The 14,678-nt window shown below is 44.4% G+C and overlaps 1 protein-coding gene across 1 annotated transcript in view; it reads right to left on the reverse strand.

Moving 5' to 3' along the window:
- Window positions 1–14,678, reverse strand: part of ptch2 (patched 2) — a 31,116-nt gene that overhangs the window by 13,717 nt on the left and 2,721 nt on the right. Inside the window, exons 2-9 of the mRNA XM_008434165.2 lie at window positions 13,662–13,854; window positions 5,029–5,218; window positions 4,854–4,923; window positions 4,670–4,761; window positions 2,376–2,484; window positions 2,024–2,110; window positions 1,805–1,926; window positions 735–882 (exon numbers count right to left, since the gene is read on the reverse strand). Of these exons, the coding sequence (XP_008432387.1) occupies window positions 735–882; window positions 1,805–1,926; window positions 2,024–2,110; window positions 2,376–2,484; window positions 4,670–4,761; window positions 4,854–4,923; window positions 5,029–5,218; window positions 13,662–13,854 (1,011 nt within the window). The remainder of the gene's footprint in view (window positions 1–734; window positions 883–1,804; window positions 1,927–2,023; window positions 2,111–2,375; window positions 2,485–4,669; window positions 4,762–4,853; window positions 4,924–5,028; window positions 5,219–13,661; window positions 13,855–14,678) is intronic.

Genomic DNA, 14,678 nt, shown 5'->3' on the forward strand with positions numbered 1-14,678 from the left:
AGAATACAAGTGAAGAAAATCCGGGGAGGAAAAAAAAAAAAAAAAAAAAAAAAAAAAAAAAAAAAAAAAAAAAGAAGCAATCTATCTTTTTGAAGTATGTCTTGAAAGTGAGCATGAATGTGTTTTTACATGTGGCAGCATGTGTGTGCGTCCACACATAAGTATGACAACTGAGGAGTAATGAGCACAGATGCCAGAGGTTAGGAGGTCAAAGGTGAAAAGGATGGAATCGCACGGTTCAGGCAGCCACTCTCTGCACACTCCGCACCACGCATGGACACAAAGTTTTCTGAGAATCTACCGGCGCACGCGAAAGTCGCCGTTCGCCATCACAAACAGATCTGCTCCTGTTGTTTAACGCGTCAAAGAGGAGGTCGTGCGTCTCGGTCAATTTACATTGGGAGTTTGTGAACCACCTCCCCCTCGCCCCACCACCCTCTCAGCGGTGGGTGTCGGCTATCATAGCAACAGCTTGTTCCTATAACTAGGGCTCTGACAGAGAGAGATGACTGCCCTGATGCACACACATGCACACGGAAACCTGGTGCCCTGTTCACTTCATTCAGGGAGCCGAAGACTGATGGAATTCGAATACTGCATAGTGTGTGTGTGTGTGCGTGTGTGATGCGTGTGTGTGTGTATGCAGAGAATAACGTTGCATAGGAAGAGAAAAATACCTAAAAAAAAACATTTTATATTTGATCAAACTTTGTAACAAATATATGAGTTCATACCTCCACAAACTTCCTCTGCCAGGACTCGAGGATGGCGGTGGCCTTTTCCTCATTCCAGTTGATGTCGTGGATCTCATAGTCGTCCTTGAAGTGTTCGTAGAGCTGCTTGGGACTCATCAACAGGAACATGGACTGGAGAGCCTCCGCACTGCACAGGCATACAAACAATGGATTAGCTGGGTGTTGAGCATCATCCCGCTTCACTGGGACGCTTCGAAGTGACATCACCTAAAGTACCCACAGACCACCTTGGAAGCTGAACAATGAGTGTGATCGTATATTTGAGACAAAAACATTTAAGACTGTATTAAGAGAAGACAGCRGAGTTTGGTAAAGGAGATGTCTCACATAATCAATGGACTAAACTCTAAATTGTGGTTAGTAAAATAGGAGCAGATTAAGCCGACACTAAGCAGAGATTCTTTATAAAAAACAAGGTAAAAGCAAACAGTGTGAATCTCAAATCTGCCATCTGACCCAGTGCAGTAGCTTAATTTGTGCTGAAATGCCTTAGTAAATCCTGTGGAGAGCCTGCTTCCAAATGTTTTTTACCTCACAATCCCCTAAAGAAGACTGCTGGAGACGACCAGCTCATTATTTATGGTCGAGGTAAACAACAAAGTCACAAGCCAGGTGAGCTAGAGTAAAATGACCCTCCAAAAGAGCTCAAACAACCATTATATTACTCCTTTTAATTCATTTATGACCACTGGAAATGTTTTTTACAATTATGGCAAAAGATATGGTTTAAAAATCTTGTTAAAATTTGATTTAGTATCTAGAAGTCATACATAGACCCTACACTGGTGTTTCATGACCTGCTGTAGGTCCAACTTTGGAAACTAGTAAAAGGACTTGGGTCAGAACCAGCCAATACGTTTTTCTCCTTCTTCTTTACTTCTTTCATGCAAAAAAAAGGCGTAGTAATCCACGAGACTTCATCTGATTGTCAATTATCTTTAACTAGCCTACCAAACATTCGGTTTATTTATGAACCCCATTTGTCTCGGTATGTCTGGGTTAAGCTCCAGTCTGCTGTGTTTATTCTTTCTCCTTGCAAATCTGCACACCTTAGCAGGGCATCCTGGCTGCTTTTGACACGCCCTCCCAGGACGAGCTCCTCCTGCCAGTGCATGAACTTCTGACTGAAGCCGTGGCATCCGCCCTGGAGACGCCCGGCAATGTCTGGACTCTGAAAAGATGGAAAATTACAGGCCTTAGAAAAGTGATGCTCTGCCACTACAATCGTATATGACGCCTACAGTTGCACTTTGGAAGCATGAGCTCACTTCTTCCTGCTCCTTATTGGGGGCACTGAGAGGGCAGTCTGGGTCGGATGGGTCGAGGCACGGCCTGTCCATGTAGGCGTGTCCCACCTGAAGAAAAWWAAAAAAAAAAAAAAAAAAGCAGCATTAAAGATTAAAGCCTTGGTGTCTGTGAAAGGTGCTAATAGTTTATAGGTTCTCTTTTTTTGTGCTTTGTTTGCTCAAACCCCCCACCCCCCTAAAAAAAAGGTGAATCCCTGTGGCGCCCCAAAAGAGACTTTACCCTGAGCAGAGAGCCACACTACCCATGTTCAAAACAGTTTCTAAGTAAACAAGTCTTCCCTTCAGTAAGTTACTGTGTGTTTCAGTGTCTTACCTGGGCTTTGTCCAGCATCTCTTTAAAACCTTCCAGGGATGTGTACTGGCCCAGTTCTTCCATCAGCTTGACAGGATCTAAATTCATCCACTGRATATCTGGCATGCCCCTGCAAAGCAAAAAAAAAAAAAAAAACCCTGACTTTTAATGGTCAACTATCCAGACCTGTTTCACCATAAAATCCTAACTTCGAGAGCAAACCCCAAACCCATCTCCTCTGCTTTACAGGCTAATCTTTATTGCGAGCAGGAAAACGCCTAATCTGGTCTGTGCTCTTGCTCCTCTGCTGCACGGGGGCCACGCAGGAGGCGAGCTGCAGATACAGGATAAAATAGCGTTTATTATCCTGTTTCACGCTGCCACAATGCCCGGGAAAAAAAAAAAAAGGCATGGTGGCTGCCTGCTCACTTTCATTCCGCAGTGCCCTGCACCGAGTCATAACAATTACCTCTCCCTCGCAAACATCTTGATAAAGAGGAAAAAGTGAGGGAGAGGAAAAATAGATTCAGGGACGAGCAAGAAGACAGGAGCAGAACCACCGTTTGCACGACACAATATTTGTGAATATTTCCACTCAATTATCTTGTTTGCAAACTTTTATTGAACGCAGAACTAACAAATTTAATAGTCYCCCCCTTCCCCCCGCCGCTTAAAAYTATATTAGGCCTTAAATATATTTAAGACCTAATAAAGTTTTCTTCAGAAATCAGAGATCTTCAGAAATAATAATCCTTTGTTGTTGACTCATTTTGTGCCTTTGTGCTATCATCTGGAATGATAGAGAGAATCATCAGGAAAATAAATAATAAAACAAAAAAAGAATTTGGGTTCAAGATTCGATCTTCCTCCAATGGCTCCTGAGGTCCTCTCCTATTCCCACATACCAGGCTCCCATTTTGCTGCTGGTTGCAAAGACACTCCTTTATCAGCTACTTTTTGCTTGACTGAACCAGCCCTGGGCTCTTTTGTTTTTTCATAGATTGCTGTTTTTCGGTTCTCCAAAGTTTTTTTTTTTTTGCACCCCCTCTTTCCCAATCTGTCTCCCTCTGATTTTGTTCTTTCTCCTATCTGGTGCTCTGTGTTTCTTCTCTTTTTCTTTTTTTTTCATTAAACACGTCTGAACCAGAAGTCAAACAAAAGCATCGCCACCGCGTGACCATTCCTGATTTATTTCAGCTCTGCACAGAGCACAAGTAATAAACACTTAATAAACAACAACAGATGTCGCAAACATCGTGTGGATTTACAGCAACGCTCGGAAGATGTGTGAATCATCAAAGACCCCACTTCTCCCACTCTGGTGCGATCACACGAGCCAACTGGGAGATGCTAAAGGATGGGAAACTGTGTTTGTTTCTGTATGCACCGGCTTGTCATGCAACACGGCGCTGTCAGCTCCGACGGATGCATAAACAAAATATTTCTTTGCGTGGAAACATCTGCTGCGATCTAAACATTCTTTTTCCAAAGTACGCACTCAATTAAAATATCACTCCTGACGACAAAAAGAAGARAGAGAGAGAAAATAAAGAAAAAGAGAGAGATCCCTTTCAGCAACTCTATTTCTCAAGAGAACTTTGTTCCACAAAAAAGAAAAAGGGACTGAAAAAAAAAGAAAAGAAAAAACTTGAATCTGCGAATACGCCCAGACTCCACTGTTAACTGTCTTGTAGCCTCTCTCCATCCTTCTCGGGGGACTTGAGGTTTGAATACTGCCCATTTTATTTGTTGGACAACTTGGGAGCTGGGAGCCCAGGGCATTACCATGAGAATGCCGAGTGTTAGCCGTGAGCTGACAAAGCCACCCCTCCACCACCGCCCCCATCTCCCTCCTCCTCTGGGGCCCCTGCACTGATGGACACTCAMTCGTAAACTGAAAGAATGCTTACCATTGTCTGACCCAAAGGGCTCCCCTGCCACCGCCACCACCACCACCACTGCCACCGCCTCCCCGCCCTCTGCACTACTAGCCCACCACGCAGTTGCCGCTCCAGCCATCTCCTCTCCCTCGTTTCGCCGCATCCCTCCCTAACCTTTTTCTCTTTGAATTTCTCTGTCAGAACACCCCCTCTCCCTCCCGTCCTCCTCCCTTCCCTCTCTTCGGACCCGAAAAGAACTCTATTACTGCCTAACGCTGTCAGTCACAGCAGCCACTGACAGACCGCTCAAAGCCCAACTGTATGTCTCCATCCTGCAAGTTGTGGACTTCTTGTTAGATCGGATGGAGCTCACAGAGACAGCCAGAGTCTTTCTATCATGTGTGTTTTTGTTGGGTCAAATATTCTGAGACTTACGGTAAGTAGGCAGAACCTCCTTGTAGCTTGGCCCCTTCCCAGAAGCAGTCCAGTGGGGTGATTATCATACATGGGAACAGCTTGTCAATCATCTTAGAACGAGAAATAAGRAGGAGGAAACAATTAAAACCAAATCACGTGAGAAATGTGCGCTTGAAGGAATGAAGCAGACTCGTCAACTTACCCTTTCAATCATGACGTTTTCTATAATAGGAACTCCTGATTTGTAGCATATTTTATTGAGATCCCACGATCTGTGAGAGACGAAAAAGAGTTTAAAGTTAGTTTTTCTTTCTTTATTCTGTTTTTTTTTTTTTTTACAACGCATACATGCAAATGTGTGGAAACCCTCCACTCACTTTCCAAACAGCGACACCTGCACCTTGCTGGCCGACAGCGCGGCCTCCATGTGAACCAGCAAAGCCTCCTGCGTCAAAATGTTCGTGCCCTCTTCTTTGGGTGTCTGGATGAGCATCTGCGAGGTAAACACCGACTCCTCTCCCTGCTTCTCTCTGGTGTAGCGAAGCTCTGTGCTCACCCGACTGCCAGCTGGAAAGAAACAGAAAGAAACAAATTGCTTGATATTCTTCATGGATTTAAAAAAGCGCACATTTGCAGCCTATTGCGTTTTTTTTTTTTTTTTTTCATGCTATACGCACACACTTACACAAGAACACACGCACATGAATATATATGTATTGACCAACGCCCTTGGCCTTCACCAGTGTTGGTTTTGAAGGCACTTCACACGAGGCAGCGTCTGGCCAAGAGAAATGACTAATACGGCTTCTCATTGGTTCCTTCTGTGAAACAGATGTGCCCTTAGTTAGTAAGACCAGGCTTCTGATGCCCCAAAAAACCTTCTACCTTAGCTCTTGCAGCAGCAAATAGGGACTCAAACATTCAGTACCAGCAGGAAAAAAAAAACATCCTTATTAGCACATGGGTTGCTTTTCTTGATAAAATTCAAGACTGACTGCATGAAAATGCCCTTCTTCTGAGTAGTAAGGAGCCCAAAAGACTATAAAGGTACACCAGAAGATAAAGAAAGTTGAACACATTTAAGTGAAAAAGAAGCTGTGATGGGCAAGAAAAATTTTAGAAGGAGCAGAAAAAAAACACACAGAGAGAAGAAAAGTAGAGCTATGCTGTGCTGTGTGGTAGACCCCAGCCCCCTAATTACAGGAGGTTGCCCTGAAAAGAGTTTGCCAGCCGGGGGGATCTGCGCCTGTGCCAAGTGGACATGAAACATGCCGCGCTGGATCACAGAGAGCCTGTCTGCCCCTCTCGCTGTCCCACTACATGACAACCCCGRAGAGAGAAAGACAAGGAGAGGAGGCGGGGGGAGAGAGGGAAAAAAAAACGGGACGAGGAAGAGAAGTTTGGAAACAGGGGCTATCACCATGTTAAATTAGKTTTTTTTTCACTCTTTTGCTCACTTCCACTGCGCTTCCCTCAGTTATGGCTTCACCCTATTGTTAAGCATCTCTATCTCTTTTCCTTTTAACATAAACTGATTTGCTATATCTTTCCATCTGTCTAGTTTTTGTCTCTAACCTCTCTCTCTCTCTCACGTTCCCCACACCTCCCCCCCCAGCCCAGAGCGGGCTGCTGTAATTGATGGGGAGAAAAGAAAAAACAAACTACGCAGCTAAAGTGTGAGATCAGGTTAGGATTTCTGGGCCTTGGAGACACAAGTCTAATATTTCTAGGCTTCACTTTCAAGGATTTAATTATATTTGCGAACACCCGATCAACTTGTTTGGATTATGTCTTATTTCTATCAGGCCACGTAGTGACAAAATCGGACAAACGCGACTTTCAAAAGTCTTAGGTGAATGTATTCACACGTTACAAATGAGTTACATCGTCACCTCCGTTTGAGATGAGAAAGTTGCATGTGAGTGTCACAGAGTCTTTTTCACACTGTCATGTGTCTGTGCTACAAGRAAATATCCCACTGGGTGCAAATCCGTGATTCGACTCCACTCGGTGTCCATCCCCCCCAACAGCTTCCCAATCAAAAATGGCTACGACCAAATGAAAGCTTTTCCGTTTTGCGGACCTCTTTCTGACATCTGTTAAAACCTTTTTTGACGTTTCGTATGTTAACCTCTGCAACAYGGGGTTTTGATCCCAACAGGAACTGGGTGGCTTGGAGAGACTCTGGCTCTGTAATTACAGGCCTCCTGAAGTAAATTATAGCTATTTGTGTCTCGTTCCTCCCATCTGGACCACCCAGGCGGTCTGTCCTCTCCCCTGCTCTCCTTCGTTCTTCAGCCCCAGGTCCGGCCCCAAAACACCCGAACTCTGCAGAGTGTCACAGCGACCCTGCTTACTACTGCTCGAGTAAACTCAGCTCTACCTTTTCTTGTTCCTCTCATCCTTTTCTCCCCCTTTTTCTCTTTCTGAACTTCTCTGTCTCCCACTCGCTCTTTTTCACTTTACCCCTACTCTCCCTCTCCACTCAGCCTGTGTTCCTAACAACCTTAAAGAGACAGCTCCCAGAAACATTCCCACCCTGAGAAGAAAGCTCTTTTGAGTGTGGAAAACACGTGAAAAGTTGGTGATTTTATGGCGTTCACGATAAGGAATCATAATTTGGTGATTCCTTATCACCAAATTATGATAATTTGGTGATTATCATAATCACCAAATTATCATTTGGTGATAATTTGTTGATCAAAAACAGAATTGAAAAAAAAACATTTTAGACCATCCTTTTTTAAAGGCTTATATATTTGTGGAAGCATGTTTGGTGCAAAATGAACTTTGTTAACTAGTCTTACCACCACAGATGCTTTCAAAGCAGTTTGGATACCAAGAAACTGAAAAAGTGAAAGAAAACATCATAACAAACCCAACAAAACTGTGGAACAAGGTTTTCTACCCTTCTATTGACAAATGTAGTGTGTTTTTACAGATATCTACATGTCCTTTTCTCYCCATCTGATCCTCCAAAAAGCWAGAAATCCCTAAAACAGTGTGGCTTCTCACACCTAAGATGATGCCAGGACTTTATAAACAGCTGATTCTGATCTTCGCACCATCTATAGGCCTGATCCCAGTTCCAGGCCCTGCTAGGTCAGACCGGGCCACCTTCAAACTTCAGTGTGGTAGATTAGCTGGATTAGGGGGCCCCTGAAAGGCCCCACGCTGTTAYGGAGGAAGACCCAAAACGAAGAGGGCTTAAAGTGGCATGTATGCTTTCACTTGCTATACGTAGTTGTTGTTTTTGTCTCATCTATAAAGTGTGTCAAAAGAGAGGAAGTCTCTGTTTGTTTTGAAATGACAAATTTCGGAAAAAAAATGTTGCTCAGACCAACATACCACTATTTGGTTGGCCTTCTTTGCAACATCCCTACACACTCACTTTATGTATTTTCTATATTCTGAGCCACCAGAATCCAGACTGCGGACCAAGGAACACCCATGTACCATGGCATTCCCCCAGCCGGGGCGCCTCCCAGCAGATGGGCCGTTCCTCCATACAATCCTTCAGTATGGCTCCACACTGAATGCAGACCCTTTGTCATTCAACCCTTCAATTTCTTTCAAATGTTTCCCAACAAACAGCAGAATAAAAAAAAAAAAAGGTCTTTTTTCCCTCAAATGGACCAAAACTTTCCCAGCCCCGTAAAACAATGCCGGAACCGTCTGTGGGAGGGTGAGGCTTGGGGGCGAGAAAGAGGAGCTGGCGTGTTGCTGTCTTACCTATAGAAATACACTGTATCTGTTTGTGAGTCATCAAGGATACTATTGCGCTTTAGCAGAGAAGCTGCATCAAATCAAGAAAGCAACAGTCATCACTTCTGCTTGATTGTAATTTGSCCACTTCGCTTTTCACACCTATCCTGCAGAAACTGTATCCACGGCCAAAACAACAGGAAAATCAGTTTCACTTACATTCTATTCAGATGTGCCAGTGGTGTTAGCCACTACACATAAATTTCCACCACGGCTGGCATTTAGGCACTTTCCATTTCCATATGTATAGGCTTGCCTCTGCTAATTATGCTAATCATGGGCAGTCTTGGCCACTGTGAAAAATAGTCACATTAGACACTCCACTGACCGCTAATACTGCTTAATGTGTGGTTGAAACATACATTCATCCCAGCCTGAAAAGCAAAATTTTTCCACGTTGCTGGTCGCATTCAGATGAGAAATGAATTTATTGAGCCCAAGGAGGATTTCTTTTTTTTTCTTTCCTCCCCTTACCAAGTACCAAGAAAATGTCCAGTTTCTGTCTCCATCACTCTCTCTTTACTTTTTATACTTTAGTGGTGTAAAGACAGACGCAAATGGTGCAAACTCTAAGGTGACTGGTGTCGCTTTATACCGTGCAAACCAGAGACAAAGGTTGCTCTYCAGCAAAAGGAGAAGGGGCGCCACAGTGTTCTGATTGAGGTTTTATTATCCTGCTTTCTAAGAAGATTGCATTCAGTGTGGCTGAGACTTGACCGTCCACTGCCAAGTTGTTGCTTTTTAAGATTTGGCACCAAGACATAGTAAGTGACTATGTTTTCTGAGCTGCACAATATATGAAACGTTGCAGCATTCAAGAGCGCAAAAGAACCGCCGTGGCAAAGTGTGGATTGTGCGCAAAATTTGATGTACAATCGAAGATGCAAAAATATTTGATCATAGTGACTTTGATGGACTGAAAGCTGATCTAGGTTTTAGATTCAGGGATGCTAACAACTGTGGACAACTGTGGTTATATTGTGAGAATGGAAATGAAAGAGGAGAGGGAAGGAAAAGTAGGTATCATCAACATCATCGCATTGTAATAAAATAAGATTCCAGTAGTATTGCGTATCCCTCCATATTTCCAACATGAACATTTGACTAGCCAGTGAACGTGATTAGATCTGGTGTTTGAGCTTGAGAAAATGACTGCAGACAAAATAAATGTAGGTGAGCATGTGTCTGTCATCTGCATATGTATATATTTCTGTTCTGAGTGTGTTTATTTGTTAGGGGGTGGTCCTGGTCCGTCTGCTGAAGCGTGCGTGCGTGTGTGTTGGTGGCGGTGGATGCTGCTGARAAATAGGATGGAATGAGGTAGTGTTGAATTGAAGGATGGAAGGAAGGGGTGAAGTAAACATTTAGAAGTGACCCAGGTTGACTCTGGTCTTGTTTGTTCTCTCTACCAGTGAGGTCCCAGGCCCTGAACGCTGGGAGTTTATTTATYTAGCTGGGGCACCGCCGCGCACTATTCACCTCCAATAATGCCTCATAGAGCTCCCTTTCTCTGTCCGAACTGGGCCGCTGTGTGCACTCCGATGAATTATAGCATTTACCTGCCGCCCCGCTTCAAGGTTTGTTTAGAAAAACCGCTCCAAGCTCCCGAAATGCCCACGTGTGCATTCGCTCATTTGCGTAAATCCAGACATGTCTCTCTGAAACCAGCTCTTTCTTTCTGATTCCGATCAATCCGGTTCTTGATCTTCTCATATCCCCTCTGATTTCACATSGAGCTAAACCAGGACTTCATCCCTGGGCATTCACACCCATTCATACTCCCTATAGTCTCTACCTCCCCCTCTTTCCACGCTGACTTTTTATGGGACATGTGGCGCGGCTGCAGGGCCCTGTCTTGCTACATTCATATTTGGACAGCTTGAGTCTGTGTATATGTCTGTCATGGCTCACCCGAGCCCCGCCAAGAAAGATGAGTTTAGTTGATGTCAGAGTAAACACCGTCTCTTTTACGTGAAAGCCCGTTTCATTTCTTCTTTTTTTTTTTCGCCTTCCCCCCTCCCCACTTTCTCTTTTCCAAACAAGTCTTTCAAACAGCGCATTGTAAATTGAGAATAACAAGGAGAAAAGGCAAGTATCTAAACAAAGTAAGAAAAGAATGTGCTGTATTCTGGTAAACCTTTAAGCAAAAGAAAGCAATCCATGTGGCACGACTTTGCTGGGAAATGAAGAGATGCAGGAGACAGTCTCACACTTGATGTTTGTTTAAAAGTGAGTCAGGGAAAAAAAATAGCAGCAAAAAGAGGGGAAAACGTGTGAGTAGGCCATAAACCTTCCACCCTGTTCCTGCCCCAACCCCCCTATTGTCTCTACTCATCCCTGTCTTCTTCCTGCACCTCTTTTTATGATCTTTYCTTTCTGCTTGGGAACAATAAAGACTGTTGACCAGGTCACAGCATCAGCTCAAACAAAATAGTATAAAAGTGGTAGCAGAGTTCAAAGTTTAAACCTTGGAGATGCCGTCGGAATCGGACAGTTTTCTCTTGAACAGCGTTCGAGTGCTGGACAATGTGATTTTGTTCTAATTATTTGAAATGGACAAAAATAAAAAATTTGATGAAATTTTAGGGGGACACATGCTTTGACATATGCATTCTTAATTTCCCAAATCAGAGCCACTTGGTCAGAAAATAGAAAATCTGCAATCTATATGGGCCAGGAAAAGCTTGGCTGGCGCATCTCTATTGGACTGCGGATAGTCTTTACCTCCCTCTCTTTCCATGCTKACTTTTTATGGGACTTTTCTCTAGTCCTTAGTTAACTAAGGAAAAGAGACAGTCTTCATAATGGTTCATTTTAAAGCAAACTCTGTGAGGCATTACCAGAATCCAGTCGTAATCCTTCTTACAGACTAAACACCCTGATGCTGCGGCTTTTAAATCTCTCCTACCCAGGTGTGAGGGTGAAAATCAATCCTCCTACTTATGAGCTATGTTGCAGATGCATGACAATACTTGAGTCAAGCCACAAACATCTAAGCCACTAAAAGTAAGACGGCTAAAACCTTTCAAGATTTCTGACACATCTCCCTACGTCTAGCCCTCCTCGGACTCAGGCCGCTGTGCTTCACAGCGTTTTGGTCCTGYAGAAAGGGAGGAAGCAATTAAAAAAGCCCCGGTGGCCTGACTTCACAGAGCAGGTAGAAACATAAACAGACACACACCCACACACACACAAACGGAGGCAGGCGGACAGAAACGCAGCCGGGAACTCAAGCTGAACACGTCTAAGGTGAGAAAGATGAGAAGTTTGTTTGTGTTGAGAAGTCTGAATATATGATGGGAACCACATGCACCTACAGCACGGCCAACACTCGCAGTGTTGATTCCCAGCGAGGAAACCCCRAACAAATTAGGACAAATGCGATGAAACATGCATTTCCCTTTCAGCTGCAACACAGTAAGCATCATTAAAACCCACTCAATGAGACWCAACAATATTTTGAGTCTCTTCGGTTGAAATCTGCTGTTTTATTACCCTCCACCCYCTTCTCCAAACCCCTTCATGTTTTCTGGCTCACATACAATAGCGCATGAGTGTGTGTTGCTCTATGTTTGTGTGTGTGTGAAAGAGAAACAGAGAGAACTAACCTCTCCTTGTTACCGAACCACTTTACTCTCCATTGAGGCCCTAGCAGCTTTGTCAATGGGCTATTGGTGGAAACAAGGCAGGCAGAAACTTTAGAAACATGGCCACAGCCTCTTAAAGGCACAGCGCTCCCTTTCAGCAGCAGCAGCAGCAGCAGCASCMCCYYYYYCTACTCCCCTCCTGGTTCAGCTCTCTGAATCCCGCAGCAAAACAACTGGCACACAAACAACTAAACATCTCCTTTAAGTGGGCAGCTCGGCCAATTAGCTCGAGAGGTAATCCCAAAGATTTACACTAACCGAAGCAATTAGAAACAGTGGCAAATCGTTCTGTTGTTCCTGTTTCTCTTCAGAAATGTACATTTTCTCTCCTTTAGCCTCGGACTGATAATTTTCTTCTAACTTTAACAGAGAAAGTCTTTTTTTTTTTTTCTTTTTTAAAAAAGCATGCCCCAGAGGAGCATATTTAAATTCCGGTGCAAGTCAAGCGTACAGGCTTCCCAACACTTGTCTCCCGACACCAAGCAGTGTGTGGGGGAGACTCCTCCGACACCTCCGCGCCGGGTCCTGTGGGAGCCGCCTGTTCCTGTCCTCCAGTGACATGGTGGGCTTAAAAAACCCTATAGAGTCTGTTTATATTCACCAACTGCTGTGGCGCTTTTAGAGTGTGCAAAACAGGTGGGTAAACTTCAGCTGCATTCACTTATATATTTTTTCCCCCTTCTCACTAGGAAGAGAGAAGAACTAGGGAGGAGAGAGGAGGAGGAGGAGGCGGGGGTGGGGACGTGGGGGGTTCAGGGAGGTGGTGCCTGCTTGCCTCTTGTTGAATGGAATCCAAGAATAGTTAGGGACCACACAGGGAGCTGGAAGAGGGTGGGGGGGGAGGGGTCAGAGCCCTCAAAGATGGCTAACCATTCACACAGTCCCATCTGCTGCGGGGATCAGGCCCGGCACAGAAAGCCTGAGGGTTTAAAAGGAATTTGGCCAGTGTGAAAAACTAAATGAGGCTGCCTTTGCCTCTGAAAATGAACTTAYATCTAAAAAACACAGACGAATGAGAAGAGGAGGGTTTTATGAGGGAGCTTTCATGGTCAGAAGCAAAAGTACGTTCCTGCCTGACAGAAACCTTTTAAAGTCGAGATGTCAGAATTCTGTTTTCAGGGAACGCTGCACAAACAAATCGGAACACGAGTTCAAAGAAAAGGCTATCCTCATGGTGTATTACAATCAACAATTCAACTATACACATGGATGTATCCACACACAAAAAAACAACAATAAAAAAACAAATTTGCGAAAAGCATCTTTTTTGATTCATCAAAATCCTCAACTGTGCTTCTGCTCTTGTCAGATCAGCCAATCAAACTAGAGGCCCTGTCACCTAGCTCCCTCCCTCCCATGGCACCAAGGTGACACTAATATGGCCACCCTGCATCTTTTCACCAGCCATTATTGTCATTCAAACTCTTGTTAGTAAAAAAAAAGAAGAAAAAAGAAAAAAAAAGCTGGATCTGTCAAGCCTCAACGCCCCCACAGCAGCTGTGGAACCTGAACCCAACAAACAACAGCACGAGTAAAGAATTTCACCATCATTCCTCCTCCGTGCCCTCTCTCTAAACAGGACATCTCTTGAAACTCACCTTCCACCCAGAGCTGCTCGATGTTGGTTTCGATGGCTGCCACCCGGAGTCCCACAGACAGAGCCCCGAACACCAAGAGTCCAATGAAGAGCACCTTMCCGCAGTGCCTCTGGATGTGGCAGCCCAGAGAGAACAGGAAGGCCTGGGACCTCGCTCGGATCCACAGAGGAGCTTTCTGACCTACTGCCTTTCCCTGGACGCCAGGCAGGATTGGAGGGGTTAAAGAAAGGGACATTATTACAAAGTTACAACATGCAGGCCAAATAATGTATCATGGAATGCTTGCATTCAAAAACAGGATCCAACACGAATACTTTAAACTTAGCTAAAGACTACAGAAGAATACTGCACTAGAACTCATTGTTTGTTTGTTTTTTTTATCCATATACAGATACATTCAGTGGACAGGCTGGTATCCAGTGATATTTAGGGTTGGGGGGAAATAATTCCTATGTATTAGTCATATGGTAAAGTTAAATACTCTAAAGCTAATTGGATGCACATGTTTAAGTTATAAAGGCAGCTATGTTTTAAAAAAATATATTTATAAAAGCAAAAGTGCAACAAACAAGCCTTATTCAGTGTCTGAGCAGAAGTGCAAACTAAAAAGCCTGCATACTGACAGAACAGCCGGTTACAAATGGGGTTCCGGCTAATCGAAACCATTCTGTTATGTGCCTTTCAACGCCTTCTCCTCAACAGTTTAACTCAAATCTGGCCCAATCCGCCTCATGGTGTGGGAGCCATTCGTTAGAAATGTCACTGCTGCTGCTGCTGTTGCTGCTGCAGAGGACATAGCTTTCTGGTGTTGTGGTTTCTCTCAGCGGTGCTGAAACACGTCCAAGCATCCGGGCGGTCCAAAGATGCTTTGTCAGATCAAACTCAATCAGTGAATTCCTCTACGGGACCCACCACATTTCCAAACAGACCCGGGGCCAGTGCGCTGCTCTCCGCTGGCTCGCGCACAGCCGGGGAAAGCACGCAGTGCACGGCTGCAAAACAAGCCGCTCCGCTGCT

This window comes from Poecilia reticulata, linkage group LG17, assembly GCF_000633615.1.
Source record: "Poecilia reticulata strain Guanapo linkage group LG17, Guppy_female_1.0+MT, whole genome shotgun sequence".
In the NCBI taxonomy this organism is placed as follows: Eukaryota; Metazoa; Chordata; class Actinopteri; order Cyprinodontiformes; family Poeciliidae; genus Poecilia; species Poecilia reticulata.